Consider the following 19,939-nt stretch of genomic DNA (forward strand, 5'->3'; position numbering starts at 1 on the left):
AAACAGAAGCTCAACATACCGAATCCAATCCTGGTTTAGATAGGTAGATGACACTCTTCTGACAAGCTGAATCAGCACAGGCTGGCAGCAAATGCTCCGTCTGTCCGTCACCATCTGGCAAAAGAAGAGGGAGATAAAAATAATTCAGCAAAGGAGAATAAAAAAGGTGTTCTTTTTATTGTCAGGGAAGAACAGCGCACTCACACAGGAAGACAATGTATTTTGATAACATGTAAACAATAGAGGCGTCAAGATAATTAACCAGATAGCTGTAATGCTAAACTCTGTCAGCCTGTTATCTAGTCTTTCCGTTAATCTCGAAACGCACAAGATTCTCCCTTGTCAAATGCTGAAGCTGATTTATATTACTAATATGACACTGACTTGCAACCCAAGAGGAGTGAGGTGAGCCTGACTGCTCCATTTCATTCCCAGGGTAGTACAGAATATTTAATCACTTTATGACTGAAAAAATGCAACACATGGGCCTTGGATACAGGGACCATTCTTGAGATCCAAACTCTGGTTAGGATTTAACACCAATGCAAACTGAATACTGCACCACAGCTACTCCTGAAAAGGGCAAAGCAACGGGGGGGGGGGGGCACATCCTGCAATCTAAATAAGCTCCTAGGCTTATAAAGTTTGGGACAGCAGATCTACATTTGGTCTTAGGCCTATGCACAAAATTTTATTGATGATGTGATAATTTCATTCACGCCTCCTTTTCTTCATTGAGAAGTTGGGTAATAATACCCCTAAGAAAAAGGAAAATACATAACCCAGCACGATCGCCATGGCCTTATTCTCACAAAGAGCCTTTGACAAGATTAAGGCCAAACCATTTCAATCTACCAAGGTGGGAGACGCACATTACTACAGACTTTTTGTTTGTAAAAACAAAAATCGAAGGTTTGTGATTACGTGTGTGTATGTGGTGGTGGTGGGGACTTGCTACACACAGCAAATTAGATGTCAGGGAAAAGGCTTGCAGTTTGGGCTCTTTGCCAGCATAAACAGTGGGCCGGGTGAAACTGCTTCTATATTCCTGCTATTAAGATAACCTTTAATTAAATGGAAACTGCCAGGAACTTATAAACACCCCAAAGTATACATTTCCTTTACTACGTGATAAACTGATTCCATTATGAGTAGTTATGAGAATTATTCATCTATCGGAGAGACTTTTAATACAGCAATTAAAGCCTCCCCCCAATACTACAGATGCCTCATTACCTGTAAATGCACACTAAAATGGTGTTTTGAGCCTGCACTTTTGTTACATAAGTGTTATGAGTTTGTGGGTGCAATACTCCTCTAATTCCTGGATCCAGCAAGTGTTTAAAAGCTAGGCTAGTTTCCTCATCAGGTGATCACCCAGGGGATGGGCCATTAAGAGAACATAGGGTTAGAAGCTTGGTGCAATACGGCACATGGATAGGGCTCCCTCCCTCAAAGCCAGAGTTTATTGTAGGGCGGTGTGTGATGTCACCAAGAAGGAAAGCAGCAAGGAGCACAGTTTGCTGTCATGTGATCTAGAAGCTTGAGAAAAAGCTGCAGACTGGATAGGCAGAGAGAGTGCCATGGCCAATTTCTGCTGTCAATCCAAGGCTGTGGCTATGGGAGAAACAAGACCCTTTTGGGGCATGGGTGTTGTGAACCCCTCCTTCGTAGGCTCAGGTTATATATACAGTGGTACCTCAGGTTAAGAACTTAATTCGTTCTGGAGGTCTGTTCTTAACCTGAGGTACCACTTTAGCTAATGGGGCCTCCCACTGCCACCGCGTGATTTCTGTTCTCATCCTGAAGCAAAGTTCTTAACCCGAGGTACTATTTCTGGGTTAGCAGAGTCTGTAACCTGAAGCGTCTGTAACCCGAGGTACCACTGTATGTTTAAATAAACCATATGCCATAAAGTCACCACAGTCTCTGTTGTGCCTCATTTCCAGGAGAAAACACGAACCCTGGGCAAGTGCCTGGAACCTCTGGAATCTCACACTGCTTGGAGACTGGGGTGGCGTGCAGAAATAATTTGAGAGTCAACTTCACAAGGAGGTCAGTAGTGTGCTCTCAAAACAGGCAAAACGTGTGTTGTGTGCATTAGCCAGCATTCTGTTTCTGTTCCGCCACCCACTGAGATAACTTTTGTGTCACTGTTCAGATTAATTTTCAATTTAAATAAAACCCTCCCAAGGCTTTGTCCTTTTTAATTAGGGATGTAAATACCTCAGCAGGAGGTGACAGGGATGGGAAAGGAATTACAGTAACACAATCTCTCCACCTTGGCCAACTTATTAAAATAGGACGAGGCAGCCCCTGCCGAGCTTCCTAATGAAAATATTACTTTAGCAGATGCTAAAACAATTTAAAGATTTGGCCAGCTAAAAGATGCGATAACCACAAATAATTTTAGGAGAAAAATTTGAGGCAGAGAGTCCAGGGTGTCTACTGACATATTGCCAAAAATGAGGAAATACAAGAAAAGGACACCAATTTACATAAAATGTATATAAGTTTTATGTGCACATTTCAAAATATGATTATTTAAGTAGAAATACATCTTGTCATAGTGATGAAGACTATGGCTGGGTCAATGTTTTTCTTGGCTTTCCAGCTAGGCACAGTGGCGTAGCGTGGGTTTTCAGCACCCGGGGCAAGGCAAGTAATTTGCGCCCCCTAACCTGTGGATTTGCGCCCCCTAACCCGTGGATTTGCGCCCCCTAACCCGTGGATTTGCGCCCCCTAACCCTAACCCCCAGATGTTGGTCCGGTGCGGCCGGCACCCCCTGCACCCCCCAACGCTACGCCACTGGCTAGGCAGTTGTACACATGAACCTCACAATAAGTCTAAGTAAGGTGGTACCTCGGTTTTTGAACATCTCCGTTGATGAACATTTCGGTTTTCAAACGCCGTAAACCTGGAAGTAAATGCTTCAGTTTTTGAACACACCTCAGAAGTTCGAACATGTCACACAGCTTCCGGTGAGTGCAAGATCCTGAGGCCTAGCTGTTGGCTATTGAGTTTTCAGTTTTCGAACGTTTCAGAACTCAAATGGTCTTCCAGAATGGATCACGTTCAAAAACCAAGGTACCACTTTATATTTTACATCCTGCAGAAAGCATTTCTAAATTATATAGCCTTAAACTCTGACTCATGTAAACATTCTGGGCATTCTTAAAATGGTGTTTCATATACTTGCTTCCACTTTTAAAACAATGATTTAAATCAAATTATGCAGAATAAAAGCATATTAAAAGCCAACTGTGCCTTTCTGACAGACTTAAATGTTACCTTGAATATTCAAAAGGAGAGTTACATTTTCTGCTTTTATTCATGAATCAAGAAAAAACACCGGCATCATGCACCCACTCCAGCTATTTGTAACCTCGACTAGATGTTTCAGTGTTTTTCCCTGCAGGAAACCTATGGAGCAGATCCTGGTTTTACCCACTGTCTAGTCATCTTTAGTGATTATTTAGTTTTTAAATGAATTGTTATGGCTAAAAATAAGCAAACAGAAATGAGCAAAACCTATTTGTAATGGGAACATAAAGGCACGTAGAGATCCTTTATTACAAGTTTTGTCCCTTCAGTAAGAATCTGAATCAGTGGAAATGAAAAGGGATTGTTTTAATGCAGAGTTAGTTGCGAGTATATATTCACTTCCAAAACCTCACCAAAGAGGGAGGAAACTGAAGATTTTTTTTAAAGACTGAAACAAGGGATGGGATATACCCAACATCAGTGTTCCAAATTGAGCTTCCAAATCCATTTCCAGGAGATGAATGCTTCCAAAATTGCAGCCATCTCTAGAAATTACTGGCAACTATATTAAATGATTTTAATCAATCCCAGTGCTAACCACTTTGCATGTAAATATATTCTAGACATTCGCATGCGCTGGAGAGAATGCAATTCAATGAAAATGACTCATAGATGAAGATTTCTAATTTACCCATTATTAATGCTCATTGTTGAACTGAAGTGGCTGAAATAATATTTTCCAGTTTTCTCAATGCTGTAGTGCTGCTTCAAAACCAATTTTTACAAGAAAATTAAACTGATTAAGAGGAATATTGTAGGAGATGAACAATACAGATATTAAAGATGAATTTTATTTGAAGAGGAGCTCACAACACATCACAAAGGGAGCAGCTTTTTGCAGAGGGGGTTGCGGGTAGTGGAAAGGAAGACCTGACATATTGAGGCTTTAATCCCACTGTCGTTTCCTGGGGAGCAAATACGTCTTTTGGGGCTTTCGTGAAACTTAAATTGCTCCAAACAATTTAAGAAATGAGCAACTTTAGTTTCACCAAGTCCCCAAAAAGAGCCCCAAGTGCAGCAGGCGTAGTGTTTAGAGATAATGGCATAAGATCATCCCTGGGGTAGGGGGATCAGATTAAAGGTCCATCTATTCCAATATCCTGCTACCCACAGCAACCAACAAGCCACCTTTGGTAATTCCACAAGCAATGCAAGATTTCTCTGCTGTGGTTGCACCACAACAACTTCAAGGTCACTGCCTGCGAACACGCAAATTCTCTCCAAGAGTATACTGAGATGGTCAGTGCTAGCAGACGTAGACCCTAAATAAAACATAAAGGGCAACTCATCCCCCCATTCAATCTGATTGAGAATCAAGAACACTCAGTAGCCACTGAATGTTGGGTATCAGTTGGAAAAGGGGAAGAAACATAATGGAACATACTGAAGAAAGTCATGTCTAGAGGTGAGGTCCCAGTTTTTGTAACTGATGTCCACTGAAATACTTATCGCCCCATGAATGTTATGAATTCCCTTTCAGTCACCTAAACTATCCGTCACCATCAATTAATTCTGCTATGTGAAGTTGTCTCTTTTGTCTCTCCTGAGTCTCCAGCCAACAAGTTTCATAGAATGACGATCTAGTATGACTACTAAGTTGAACGCAGTCCTCCAACCACTTGGTGGCCTAGTGGGGCCCACTTCCTCTTTTGGTTGCTTGCCTAAGTTTGCAGAAATGGAGCAGTAGTGGCTTCATGTGGCTTAGAGGACGCTGAGGTGGGTAGGTCTGGTCTAAATTGCCTTCCCCACAAACTCCACCTTTTCTTTGTCCACTCTGGTTGGCCATGAGCCTACAGCTGGTCTGAAGACCCTTTGGTATAAACTAGGGCTGGAATCTAAAGCATCATGTAAAATATAGGGGTATTTCGGTTCTCCGAATTTCTAATAACAATCACACCAAAATTGTTATGCTTACAAAGCCTTAGGATGAGAGCGAGAATGCATATGCCCCCACTTCTGAATGAATCATAAATTTGTTTCCCCTTGCCACAACTCCTCACAGAAGTTGGATTTGGAGATGTTCACAACAAGAGAAACAATGCTTTGCTTTCAACCTAGGACTTTGTGAGGGTAATGTAGACAGAAAAGCCGACCTTACGTTTTAAGGGGACGTCCATGGTGCCTCTGCAAATAATGCCACCAGCAATGGGGCCCATCTAGCAGGGACTTTCCTTTAAAAAAAAGAATACTCTGGACGAATATTCCACATTAAAGGAGTCTCTTCTTATAAAGATGGAACTATGCACGTTAAGTAGCCCCACTGACCTCAGTGCATCCTAACTGCTCCATCTGGGCTCTGTGTGTTCTCTTGAGTGCTTTGCAGTTGGTAGCGGGAAATGCACACAAAGTAACAGACCATGCTACTAAGGGGCAGAGTAGATGGACTGGCATCAGATCTTTGATTTTCTATGTGATTTTGTTGCAACTGCTGGAAAAGAATGGGTTGGAGGTCTGGTATTTAAAAAGCAAAGGGAACGCACAGGGAAGGAACAAAAAAGATCTCCCTTGCTTGAAGTTTATCCTCCTCCCCACACACAGTATGCTCCCTCTTCACGACCCAATGCTTTTCTCCACAGCTGAGCTCAAATATGGAAAGGACTGGTGATTTCTGCAATCACTGTCTTTGTGCCTCTTTTGCTGCCAAAAAGCAGCCCCCTCCATCCACCTTTCTGGTGATTGTGGCAGATCCACGTGACAAACAAAAAACTGCCACTGCTGCTGCTTCCCGTTTAGCCCTAAGAGCAGCCCTCACTCCTTAGGGAAAACGCATCTCGGCTAAATTATATCCTATTATGGAGGTGCAGGCTGTCAGGTGAATGATAATTGTGGCACTGTGACCTATCCAGTTTTATCTGTGGCAACTGAGGACTTTTTTTCTGCAGCAAGCTGATTAATTTTACCCCTTCAAAGCTGACACAAATATAAGATATCAGATGCTGAACTATATCAATGCATGTTTTGCATCCACCTCTAACGTGTTATAAATGCTTTTATGATGTATGCAAGGAAGCCTAAGTTATTTATTTAGGACATCTCTTCCCCTGCTTCTACAGCACTCGAGGCAGCTTTGTTAAGGCATCACCAACACAAACCTGTACATATTTACTCTGAAAAGTCCCACTGAGCAAAATGGTGCTCACTCCTAGGGAAGTGGGTATGGGATAAAAGCCTCAGCAACTATATTTGAATGACATTTGCATATTTGTCATCAGTTGAGATACCAGAATATTTTACTGCTACTATGCCTTTAGGGACGCGGGTGGCGCTGTGGTCTAAACCACAGATCCTGCTCCTGCCAACCTAACAGTTCAAACGCATGTCAGAGTGCAAGTAGATAAATTCCTTCCTTACCTTCGGCAGGAAGGTAAACGGCATTTCCATGCACTGCTCTGCTTTGCCAGAAGCGGCTTAGTCATGCTGGCTACATGACCCGGAAGCTGTACGCTGGCTCCCTCGGCCAATAAAGCGAGATGAATGCTGCAAACCGAGAGTCGGTCATGACTGGACCTAACGGTCAGGGGTCCCTTTACCTTTTACTATGCCTTTGGCAGGATAAAGCTAAACTAAATTGAAGGACCATACCTGGATATAACCTTGTGGTGCTTTCTGCCCCCTATGCTACAGACTTGATTTACCTGATAAGAGAATTCCTTCTACCCATCAACACTACACAGATTCCTGTTAGAACTTCACGGGGATAAGTTATATTGACTTGCTGCATGAATAATATGCCTGTGATCCAAAGGACCACCCACATATTGGGGATTTGCAGGGCTTCCAGTCATAGCTATGTGCTGCCTAACAAGTCACCCGTGAAGGTCAGGGGACTGTCTGGTGGGACACTCAATGTGGTGAAGGGACTGCAGCCAGAAGGGGAAATTGCCAGAGCCTCAGATGCAGAGCTTTAGAAACAGTCAGGCTTATATGGAGAAATATATTCCCATCGTCAACCTGGTCCCAAGTTGTTAAAGTCGTGATGGGAGGCAGGGTCAAGACCGGCACTCAGCTATAGCATTACACCAGCTACTGTGCCATTTGCCCAATCCAGACCCATGCAGACTGACTCCCACATGATTCCAGGCTTTTCAATTTCATGGTTACGGAGGACTCATGTGTTGGACAAAAAACCAGATTGAGACTGGGTGAGGCTTCACATGCATCCTGCACAGCTCTCTGTTATCTATTAATGAAGCTTTCTTAGTTTTCCTTTCATGAAACTTGTGTGCTAGTTCCATTCTCTCTAAATGCATTTGTCTCACCTTTTGTCCTAACCAGTCCTTTGAATGCACAAATGCAGTACTGCCACCAGGACTATGCAAACCAAGCAAGCTAAACTGAAGGCTTCAATCTGACTGAGAGAAAAACTGGGTTTCCTGGGTACAGAGCAATCAGCTTTGATAAGGGTGTATTTCAAAGGCCATAAATGTATGCTCTTTGAAAGCACCTTTGACCACTCAAATGTCTTACATGCTGGCTTCAGTACCAAAGAAGCTTTTCATGTTGTAGCTCAAGCACAAATGGCTATGGGCCAGCTTTTGTGAATGTGCTTGACATCCAGAATGAATATGAATATGACTCTACTGCTGCATAGAGAAACTCTATGCAGATGGTGAACATGGGTGAGAAAAGGGACCCAAGCTTAGGTGGTGTCTGGTTCAACTACCCTCAACTACCTACTCAACAGCTGCGAAAAACAGTTCAGTATCTGCCCATGCTACACCATTTATGGATCCTGGCATGCAAATATATCCTATATTTTATTCAAAATCAAAATCAAGCATGAAACAAAATCAACACAGAAAACAGGCAGGGAATATCGAAGCAGTTATCAGTCTAAATATTTTGCATCGAATTTACTTTATTTTTAACTGCATGTAATTTAGTTCAGTCAAGGGAAAAACATTGTTTCATGTTAGTAGAAAAACTATTGCTTTAAAATGGCATTAATGTACATTTACTCAATTGGCTACGAGATGTAAGCTGCAAATGTGTATGTCTCTCTCTTCAAAATACAATTGCAAATTTTATATTGAATTCATTTTGAAGAAGACAGTAGAAAAATGTATGTTCTGTTGCTTCTAAAGAATTTATTAAAAACGTTTTCTATTCCATTCTCCATTTCATTACATTCCACAGAATAAAATAAAAGAAGAGCAGGATGATTTATTGCTCCATAAATATTATTTGGACATACGCTGAAGAAAAGATTTTTATCTTCCATTTGTAAAGTTAAGAATGTTTGTAAATTCTCCTTGTCTCCCTGCTAGATTATAGTATAGCATCCAAACAAACAAAAAAAGTACCAAAACTTCTTTTTATAATAATTCCCTCCATCCGAGCCAAAGTGTCTTAGTTGCTATATCTTGTTAGATTCATTCAGATACAACTGAACATATGGAGGTAACTCATCAGGATTCCACTCCCACATATTCCAAAGGTGATATCTGCAAGGCGCCTAGGCAGGCGTATCTGAATGCATGTAGACTTATGTACATGTGATCTAGCATCTTGGAAAACAGTCTGGGATAGCGAGTACAGAGGCCTACATGCAGTTGGGTGTGCATGCACAAAATCATTGCAGGCGGCATCTTTAAACATGTGGGGGCTGAGGGCAGGGCCACCAAGGTACAAATACAATGTTGGTTTGAATATAAGCTGCACCCGGATATAAGCCACACCTTTAAAATTGGAGGGGTGAAAAGAAAACAAAGAAAATATATCCGAATATATGCCGCTCCCTTCCTCGCTGCTCCTGGCAGCATACTGGAGGCGGGGAGCCACGGTGCGTTGCCGACGGCCTTCCGCCTTCCTCGCTCTCTCCCTTCCTGGTCCCTGGCCTTACGGGAAGTATGTGCTGTGCTATGCTCCTGGCATTGTTTGCCCCACGTTCCTGGCTGCATACGGTAAGGTCGCAAATATAAGCCACACTTTAACTTTTCACGGTCTGAATTTTGGGGGGAAAGTGAGGCTTATATTCAGACCAATACGGTAAATGTATGAACAGGGTTTGAGTGAGGACCGGATACATCCTTTCATCAGTTAGAAAGTTAGCAAGGCTGGGGTATGCGAGTCTAACAGAGAAAAGGAAAAGCAGAAAGGCACTGAAAGAATAGGAGATCTCTGCTTTATTAAACCCAACCTGTTTTGAACTGAATTCGTATCCACAGGCACTCTTAGGCATAAGAAATTTTCAGTCTTTAGTCTCCAGACTCTCTTGCCCCTGGCAATCTCTACACATCTTTCAATGCATTCCAAGTAACAAAACTCTTCAAAGCTATAAGTGCTTTCAGGAGAAGGAAGTTTTGCACTTCTTTTTCAGTATTTTATTTATTCGCAACACTGAAACTGTTAAATTTTTGTTAGGATTCTTACTTTAAAATGATAACAAGAAGTAGAACTCCAAATGGCACATTGTATATAGAAAGTATATGTTGAAAAAGTTTTGTTTCTACACTTCCTGAAATCCAAGTTAATTCATACTTCCTTGAAATATGGCAGATTTCTAAAATTACAGTGCAGCCTTTGGTGATATTATCCACTGCTGTTAGCTATAACACTTGGAGAGATGAAATTCGATTCCAGATTACTTCTCTTTCTTACATCTTTCAAAATAAATGTATCTGACATATACTTTATGCTTATTAGTATTCATGGCATTTTTTAGCACCATCTGCTTTTGGGGGAATCATTAACAGCTTTCTGTACCAGGACAATGTAAAACTGAAGCAGCATGGACAAAAGAGAGTTTAGATCTTTTCCCCCTTCCCCCCAAATCAAATCTCATGGGTATTCTTTCTTTCAAAATAAAAGACAAGGGGGCAGGAATTGCATGCAGATACTTATTTGAGTTTTAATGAGCATTCTAAGTTAACACTATGGCAGAAAAGGGGGAAAAAACACAAATTGGATCCTATGGCCCTGTGCTTTGTCTGTTGTAGTTAACACAGTTAAATGTCTTCAGCAACCCCACCAGAGGCAAACCACAGTTATATGAGTGAAAGGTATTTGCTTGGTTCCTCATTCTAGTCAATGAAGGAAACCTTGGATGTACTGAAGCAAGAGTTTTTGACTTGGACCTGAGTTGAGGTGGGTTTCCTCCAAAACGATCTTGAGCTGAAGCAGCCTTCCCCCCACAAATAGGATCTGAACCTAATCCTGACTTTGGTGCACACCCTTAGTGATTATAAATTTAACTGAAACAAACAAACATGCCAACCCCAACCCCCCAAAAAAACCACCCCTAAGTTATGCATAAAAAGAGCAAAATTTTGTGAAGCTCTCTTTGTGGCCAACTGGAGGTTCTGACTTGCCACAAGAGACTATACGAATGGCCACTGACAATTTGCTAACTATTATAAAAGTTAACTCTCAGAGGATGTAAAAGCTCTACTCAAGAAGCCCCTACTTAAAAAGAAATATAGAATATTTATATTAACCTATGTGTTTAAATTAGGAATTTTGGAATAAAAAAATAGCATTATCTGACATCAATAAAATTAGAGTTAAAGAAAAAGACCTTTTGGATTAACGAATTAGTAACAACTATATTTTAGACTTTTAAAATATACACAATGATTCCCAAAAGCTAAGCTACTGCTTAAAAAGTACATTTTGCTGGTCAAAGACTGTTCTAAACTAGATTTACATATAAATTACGTATTCCCTTTGTTCTAAAGCTTAGTGAAACAACTGGCAATTATAACTATTAAGAATGTTAACACATTTCATCAATCTTTTTATAAGCTACTTTAATTAATTTAAATGTTTCTCATGCATGACAGAGTTTTATAGGCAGTTTATCTGTTAAAGTCTTGTAAATGAATGCCTTAGGTTTGTAGAAAAGGTGTTTTTTAAAAAATAATAATAATAGTAGCTCTATAAATCCATTTGTTAAGTCAACAAAAGAGTTTATTGTGTATGTGCTTTGTCGTGCCACCCCTCTGCACTGGCAAATGTCAAGTATTTTGGAAAAGGAGAAAAGAACCTCACCAAAATCAGCGAACACTGATTGCCCAACAACTTTTACATCTTTGGGTTTCCTCTTCATATGTGTAGCTTTGGAAAAATTCCCATCCTGTCAAGAGATAAATAAAAAAGTCAAAATATTACCCAAAGTAATCTATAAACAAGGGACGCGAGTGGCGCTGTGGGTTAAACCACGGAGCCTAGGACTTGCCAATCAGAAGGTTGGCGGTTCGAAACCCCGTGACGGGGTGAGCTCCCGTTCCTCGGTCCCTGTTCCTGCCAACCTAGCAGTTCGAAAGCACCTCAAGTGCAAGTAGATAAATAGGTACCGCTCCGGCAGGAAGGTAAAGGGCATTTCCGTGCGCTGCTCTGGTTCGCCAGAAGTGGCTTAGTCATGCTGGCCACATGACCCGGAAGCTGTCTGCAAACAAACGCCGGCTCCCTCGGTCAATAAAGCGCCGCAACCCCAGAGTCGGCCACGACTGGACCTAATGGTCAGGGGTCCCTTTACCTTAATCTATAAACAACTCTGTGAGTGTAGGGAATACCCCAGCATAAACACATGGGGAAAAGTAGAACTTGATACATAATTCTGTCTTACTTTGGTTTTTTTAATGGATCTTTATGCCACCCTTCAGCACAATGGCCATGTAAGCATTTACTTGGATTTTCACACCTGATGGTTTGCAAATCATTTTTAATGACTTTGATTTGGGGAAAACCTGTCTAAAAAAATGGCTCCAGTGCTAATTAACAATGCACTTTCCCAACGTCTTTGTAGTGGATGCAATCAGTGGAGAAGGATTACGTTACCTATATCCATTTTCTCAACTACTAGAACAATTTGGTCATCACCCAAAAGGGTAGTGGCAGGAGAATACCACATACACTATACCAGAATAGCCACCTCCTGAATACTCCTTCACATCTCCTTCCAAATAATCACTGCAATAAGATCTGTAGTGATCAGCGGAGGAAACCCTGAGTAGATGGCTTCTGAAAAAAAAAATCACTAGTAGTGTGGGATGCTCAGATGAGCTACCTGAGACTATATAACAGGCATCTCCAAACTTGGTCCTCCAGCTGTTTTGGGACTACAACTCCCATCATCCCTAGCTAACAGGACCAGTGGTCAGGGATGATGGGAATTGTAGTCCCAAAAATAGCTGTAGGGCCGAGTTTGGGGATGCCTGCTATATAACATACCCTGCTGCACCCCTGGGAATGGGATGGGACACAATGCAATGTTCTTAGATGCAAACAGGGACGTTCTTTCTGGGTCAGAGGTGGTTCCTTAAAGCACAACATGAAAGTTAAGTGTTATGCTACTTGCCTCTGGACCAAAATTTTGACCCCTGGTTATGGCAAATAGAAGTTTATTGCTGAACAGGAAATCAGCACATGACAATTAGCAAATAAAACTTTTGACTGTATTGTCACTGGAACATGTCCTGCACAAGTCATATTTCAGGGAGCCTTGCACAATTCCTATTCATTGCAGCAGGGTCTTCCAAGCAGATGAGGTTTCTGGTAAGCTGTAATCATTGACGAGGCGTTGATGATCCTGTTTCTCTTGTACATATAGCCACTTCACAATGAGCTGTGATAAAACTAGGAAGACTCCAATTACGTAGTTTTTCATTTCGTCTGAACAAAGGAAACTAAGCATTTGTGTAGGATCTTGGCTTGATCCAAAGTTCCTAATCACAGTTTTCAAGTTCAGACAAAATGGCTAATGAGACACTTCCTGGGTTAATTGTGGCCCCCAGGAAAGAAGAAGCAAAGAGGCTCTGTGCACTGGCAAGAGGCTAGCACATATTCATGGCATAATAAACCAAGATAATCTGAACTGGGTCATGATGCATCAAAGCTGGTTCCAATTTTGAACAACTTTATTTCAACACACCTGAATCATTAATGTGAACAATCCATTATAATAATGTTTGAATGGCTTTGAAAACAATTTGGATTTTAAACTGCAATCTCCCATTAACTCAGAGTGTGTTTTCATGTAATTTAGTCTTGTGGAAATTATTAGAACTGAAAAATTGAATTGTCTTCTAAACACTGTTGAACTCTGTCAGGGAACTGCCATCGGAGCCAGAGGGAGAGGGAGGGCTCCAGAGGGGTTCAGGAGAGCATCCCGGGAGGGAGAGAAGCAGCCCATCTGCTGGGGAAGGAATTCAGCGTAGCACCAGTGGAGAAGGGGGGGCAGATGGGGGAATCAGCGAGGTGGCTCCATGACTCCTCGCCGGAGACCAGCGGGGAGAGCACAGGTCCTCCGCTGCCCACACCCTCCCTGCGCAGAAGGCTTCCGCGTAGAGAGAGTAGGCAGCGACTAGGCGTCAAAGAGCTTCTTTGCTGGAAGAAGTTCAAGAAACGCCCACTGACGGATTCTGCCAGCGATTGAGACAGCCACGGGTGAGAGGCTGTCCAGACAGAAAGGGTTCACCCAGGTAACCTAGCCAGGTGTGGTGTCGATTTACGCACGAGCAACCCCTAGAACCATTACAAACTCCTAGAACGCTTCAAGTTCACTGAGGACACATTTATGTTAGATCTTCAAAAAACTGAAAAACAATATGCCAATGTTTGCAGAGAACTAGGAAATGTGAAGCAGATTATTCTGCAGAATAAACACAAAGTCAGTATAATTATTACAATTCCTTCTGATCATGAAACAAAAATCTCTCTGAAACAAAAAGGTGTGGGGGGTGTCAGGTGACCCTTCTCCACCCTTTCTAAATGGCAAACTCAGAAATAACCTGAAGTGCCACTCGTTAAAAATGATGTTCAAGTATCTGGGCATTTTTTTTAAAAGAGATTGTCATCAGAGTTGACTTTCTTCCTCTTGATATTTAATTTCTTTCATGATCAGCAGGAATTGTAAGAATTATACTGGCTTTGTGGTTAGCCACTTGTCCTAAAATGGGTGATTCCTATTTTACAACACACCAAATTGCACTGGGATGTCTTCCTTGGGAATTAAACAGGTGGGAAGAAGCCTGGATAAATAACCAAACTATCTTTTGCCATTTCTCCAAGGAAGAAATTTCAGCCATGTTTAAACCTAGACAAATGCCTACAAGCAGCAAAGAATGAGCACTGTGTTGAAATCTTTTTCTTTTTCTTTGTAAGCCATCATGCTGACAAATTAAATGACAGTAATCTCATACAACAGATGACATCACTACAGGAGCCCTGTTAACGCACACATTAGGGCAGACTGATTGGTTTAATTGGCAGTCATGCTAAAATCCTGCAGAGGCAGGGATGCTGAGTAAAGCATTGCCTCCAAGCAATCTTTGAAGTTTGAATGCGCTGAAGTTATATTTACTATAATGACAACTATTTATCCTTGAAATCAGTATGATCAGACAACCTCTTCATTTAACAGGCCCTAAGCATGCTTTTATTTTTATCTATTTCTTCTGAGCATGCTTTTATACATTTTTAAAAAAATTATATCTATCCTAAAACATTTACATATAAACTTCTTTACCTGATTAACCCAGATTTCAAACTGGATTTCATCGGACGGTGCTAATGTAGTAAGAAACAAATCTGTAAAGATAAAATAAAGGACAAGGTCAACAGGAGACCAAGAAATCTATCATTTACATTTTGCTTGAGTATTTAATTCAGCCTAGGTACAATTAATCCTAAATATAAAATAATACATGTATGTATATCTTGCAGAAAGGTTCCCAGAATATACATATTCTCTAGATTGGGGCAGCGAATGTGTGGCCCTTCAGATATTGCTGGGCTGTAACTCTCATCATCCCTGACCATTGGCTATGATGGCTGGGGCTGACAGGTAGCAGAAACCAACATTGGTAGGGCCACAGGTTTGTCATCCCTGCTGTATAACATTTTCGATTAGCAAACTCATTCCTGTTAGGAGTACTATGGCTCCCAGCTTTCAATGAAACAAATGAACACACTTCAAGTCAGTTCACATGCAACTCCAGATCACCCTTCAGCTTCTGCTCTGCAACTTCCTCCCCACTTATGGTTTCAAGAAGTGGTCTGCCACGACATCCAAAATAGGAAATGATGGCTTTCTCTTGCCCTCGCCCCACCAGGATTTGCATCAGCATCAAATTCTGATCTGAAAGCTGAAGACCGTCCATAGTTTGCCAATTCAGATAGAACAGCAAACTATAGTTGGTTCAAAATCAGAAATCAGGGAACGAATTATAGTACCCAGAAAAAGGAGAGGGAAGGGAAAAGGGAGCATGCAAGCTAAAGACTTAGAGTTGATGGCCAGACAACAGTTTTGCTATTACGTCCAAATCATCCATTGTCTAGTTACAAAAATAAAACCTTGCTAGAGGTTCATCTAGCTCTGGGAAGGTTATAAAGCAGGGATAAATGGGATAGACCCCCCTTTTTCCCCAGCATCTGGCATCCAGAGCTGTATTGGTTAATTCATCTAATTCTTTTCTCAAAGCCACCTAAGCTATCCAGACCCATACACAGAATCAAACCTGCAACCTTGGCATTATCAGCACCACAGTCTAACCAATTGAGCTAATGGCCATCACACTACTCTTGGTAGTACATTTTATTCAGTATGCATTTTGTGGTTGTGCAACTAAGTGGCTGGAAATACAACTTTTGCCCCAACCCAAAGCAAACTCTCTTAGCTAAACTCTACAGAAATAAAATCTGAATTGTCCAATGAGCAAAAAATCCTGCTTATTTCAAGGTGTCCGGCGCTGAAGCATTCAGAACAGGAATTTAAAAGCCAGCCACATTTTATTTAACAGGCTGTAGTTTGTGAGCTAAATTGAATTCTGAGATTTCTTTCTGTCTGAACAGTAACAAAAACACACTCAAGAACTAAAACAGCTTTTTGCAAGAATTGCGTATTTACAATTAAAAACTTCTACCAACTCTGTACCAGGTGACTAATGCTTACAAATTTCATGACTGATTCAGATTCTAAAACTAAAGAGAGAGAAAACAACTTTAGAACAAACAACAAATGTTGACAAGATGATCTACAAATTAAATGAAATTAAGATTAAAATAAGGTGTTGTTTGGCCAGAACACTGTTCCAGGGCCTGGGACAGGGGGACCTTGACTGACTCCAGTTACAAAAGCTGAGGCTGCCGAACAGACTCTTGGGTTGGGGACTTGTTGAAGGAAGTTGTTGCTGTTATTATTATTATCTTAGATCTTATTATGATTTATGTGGAAATTGCTTCAGCTTGTTGGTTTACTTTTTGATGTCTCATTTATTGTTTTTCACAACTTTTGTTATGCTCGTAATTATGTAATATTTTCCACATTGTAAGCTGCCATGAGCATGGTTTTGACTATGGAAAGGAGGCATACAAATAAAAAGATGTATGATGCAAAGAACCACTTAGAGATTTCAAAATATTAAATGATTTATAAATAAACTGTTATATAAATACAAACACACGGAGGGAAGGGGAAGTTGAAAACACACGCACCGCTTACACCTAGAGCAGCTCTCTGATTCTTTGCAAGCAAGTCCAGAATTTATTTTTATTACATTTATATCCTGCCTATTGCCCCAAGAACTCGAGGCAGCATACATCCCCTCTCCTATTTCATGCTCACAACAACCCTGTGAGGTAGGCTAAGCTGAGAGACAGAGTGACTAAGTAACCGTCATGGCTGAGGGGTAATCTGAAGGTGTGTCTCCCCAGGGACTGAGGTTGAAACCTTTGCCCATTCTTTGCAAACATGATGCTTTCCATGTGTTGTTGTACGTATCAGCCACAACCAGCACAACGTGGCATACTGCTCAGGGACAACTGTAGTCAAGCGGTAGATAAATTGTTTGAATAAAATAAATTATTTAGAAATCTTTTATTTCAACTTTCTAAAGAGAAATTCCCAAAGCATCTTACCATATTTTGAATAAAAAAATATGCACATTAACAAAACCATACAAGTTGGTATCTGTATTGGATCTGAACTCATTAAAACTGTGTTTAACATTATTTTTATACAGTGGTACCTCGGGTTACATACGCTTCAGGTTACAGACTCCGCTAACCCAGAAATAGTGCTTCAGGTTAAGAACTTTGCTTCAGGATAAGAACAGAAATTGTGCTCTGGCGGCATGGCGGTAGCAGGAGGCCCCATTAGCTAAAGTGGTGCTTCAGGTTAAGAACAGTTTCAGGTCAAGAACTGACCTCCGGAACGAATTAAGTACTTAACCCAAGGTACCCCTGTATAAGCAATTGTTTTCAGTGTTTTTATACAGGTAACCATTTTATTTGCTACAACACTAAACACCTCCTGTAGCAACAAGCCCTAAACTAGGATAAGCTGCATTTACAAATGTGCACAAAGATCAGTGAACATCTATTTTAAAACTGCTCAGTGGAGCTGCACAGATGCCTGCCTGGGCCAAAGCAAACAAGTCAATACTATTATTCTAAAGGTAGGGTTCACAGATTGAGAGGTAAGTGATTAGGCACAAGGCCAGAAATGAGAAAGATTCTGCCATTGCTACTAAGGAACTAGACGGGCTTGATGATCAACTGCAAATCATCCAGAGATTTCTTAGTTGGATCCTGATCTACCTTTTGCCTGCTGCTGCACTAGGTGCAAAGGGCTATAAGGTTCAATTGCGCCTGGAAGGACCCAGCATGATATTGATATTGAGGAAATGTGTTCCATACAGCTTGTTGCTACCAATACACTAGCTGCCTTATTTTGTGCTGAAGAGGTTTTAGAGTTAGTCTTGGAAAGGTTCAGACACATTTCCCCTTATTTCTATTTCTATGTGTGGTATAGAGACACTTACAAATCATTTTTCTGCACCATGTCAGAGGTGAGGTTCTCTACTCCCTAGTACTTTTAAAAAACATGGATGTCAGGAAGCAGCACAATAGTAGAAACCAACAGAAGCTCAACCATGTATGAACAGAAAGTAGGTGGCTTCACTGTACACGGTTGAATCCAAAGAAGCCATCCAATTAGGACATTTGCTTATGCATCTCCAGCCTCTCCTCCTCCTGTGCCCTCCTCTAATCTATTATTAGGGTTTGTCTAACCCTCTGGAGCAGATTTGGGGTGAGAGGAATAGGAAGAGGAGAAGGAGAAGGAGAAGGAGAAAGAGAAAGAGAAAGAGAAAGAGAAAGAGAAAGAGAAAGAGAAGGAGAAGGAGAAGGAGAAGGAGGAGAAGCTTGTTTTTGAAGCTTGCTAAAAGCTTTTATGATTAGGCAAGCATGCCCTGACATGTAATTTTACTATGCAAAATTGTTCTTACAAACTATAGATTGCAAATTCTGTTGATTTTACAAAGAATTTCTTATGAATGTTTTAAATGATTTTAAGGAAATTGCTTAGAGAGTTTACCTTGATTAAGTAATATACCATCAACCGTCTAAGTTAAAATAAATTTGTTTTAAGGAAAGTGCACACACACAAAAAGCCACAAAGCAATAGGACTGGAATAATAACCATCTCCAAAACAAAATGGAGATTGGGTTTGTTTATCTTAAAACCAGCCAACAACACAATGGCTCTGATGTTGGGCAGCTTAGCAATAAAACAAAACATGTATTTAGCTATTTGCTGTGTGGGAGGAATAAATGTGAGGATTTGTTAAAAAAGACAAAAGCACAAGTCAAGCTACAAAGAGCTAACACAAAGATGATAATTTAAATGTCTACAAGGTTTGGTGAGTTGTTTTTTTTTTTAAAGGTGCTTATAGAGAGAGAAGCATGCTCTGTCTACTGTAATGCATGTTGCCTTTTCCTCACTTTTAGGATGAGATTGGTCTGTTCTGTTTGTTTTCTGAAAAAGGGGGAGAGGAGAAAGAAGAAAGGATATTGCCCCCCCCAGGTAAGTGGCTGCCTAAAACATCTAGCACAAATCACACAACTGGTACCAGCTTTGGGAAAAACTATGACAGCAACCCAGAAATGTACTTGTATTGCACAGCAGCCTTGAAGTAGGTGGTATCCATCTTGGATTTCAGCTCCACCTTGGGTCACAAGGAGAGAGATACAAAAAGACTATAGCAACACACTACTGGTGTTTCTGCTATTAAACTAAGAGCCGCCAACTGCAATGCTTCTTTGTTGATGGAGAAATGGGTGTTGCACTCTCTCTCTCTCTCTCTTTCTCAACCCATCTCTACTGTGAGAGCCCAGTCTGTCTTGCAGAAAGGCAATCAGGTCAGTTTAGAAAAATAGGAAGCTGCCTTACACTGAGTAAGACCCATCTAGCTCCGTACTGTCTACTTTGACTGGCAGTGACTCTCGAGTATGACAAACCAGGTTTGCTCCCATCCTTATACAGTGGTTGTTGTTGTTGTTTAGTCGTTTAGTCGTGTTCAACTCTTCGTGACCCCATGGACCAGAGCACGCCAGGCACTCCTGTCTTCCACTGCCTCCCGCAGTTTGGTCAGGCTCATGTTTGTAGCTTCGAGAACACTGTCCAACTATCTCATCCTCTGTCGTACAGTGGTACCTCGGGTTAAGTGCTTAATTCGTTCCGGAGGTAAGTTCTTAACCTGAAACTGTTCTTAATCTGAAGCACCACTTTAGCTAATGGGGCCTCCTGCTGCTGTTGCGCGCCGGAGCACGATTTCTGTTCTCATCCTGAAGCAAAGTTCTTAACCAGGGGTACTATTTCTGGGTTAGCGGAGT

The 19,939-nt window shown here is 41.2% G+C and overlaps 1 protein-coding gene across 2 annotated transcripts in view; it reads right to left on the minus strand.

Moving 5' to 3' along the window:
- Positions 1-19,939, minus strand: part of ITFG1 (integrin alpha FG-GAP repeat containing 1) — a 114,894-nt gene that overhangs the window by 68,112 nt on the left and 26,843 nt on the right. For both annotated transcript variants that reach the window (XR_014567093.1, XM_083750510.1), the window contains exons 7-9: positions 14,793-14,854; positions 11,315-11,399; positions 20-114 (exon numbers count right to left, since the gene is read on the minus strand). Coding sequence is in view for 1 of the 2 variants with exons in the window: in XM_083750510.1 (XP_083606636.1) it covers positions 20-114; positions 11,315-11,399; positions 14,793-14,854 (242 nt within the window). In the remaining variant the exon portion in view is untranslated. The remainder of the gene's footprint in view (positions 1-19; positions 115-11,314; positions 11,400-14,792; positions 14,855-19,939) is intronic.

The sequence above is a fragment of the Podarcis gaigeae genome (genome assembly GCF_964106915.1).
Source record: "Podarcis gaigeae genome assembly, chromosome: 8".
NCBI classification, from domain to species: Eukaryota; Metazoa; Chordata; class Lepidosauria; order Squamata; family Lacertidae; genus Podarcis; species Podarcis gaigeae.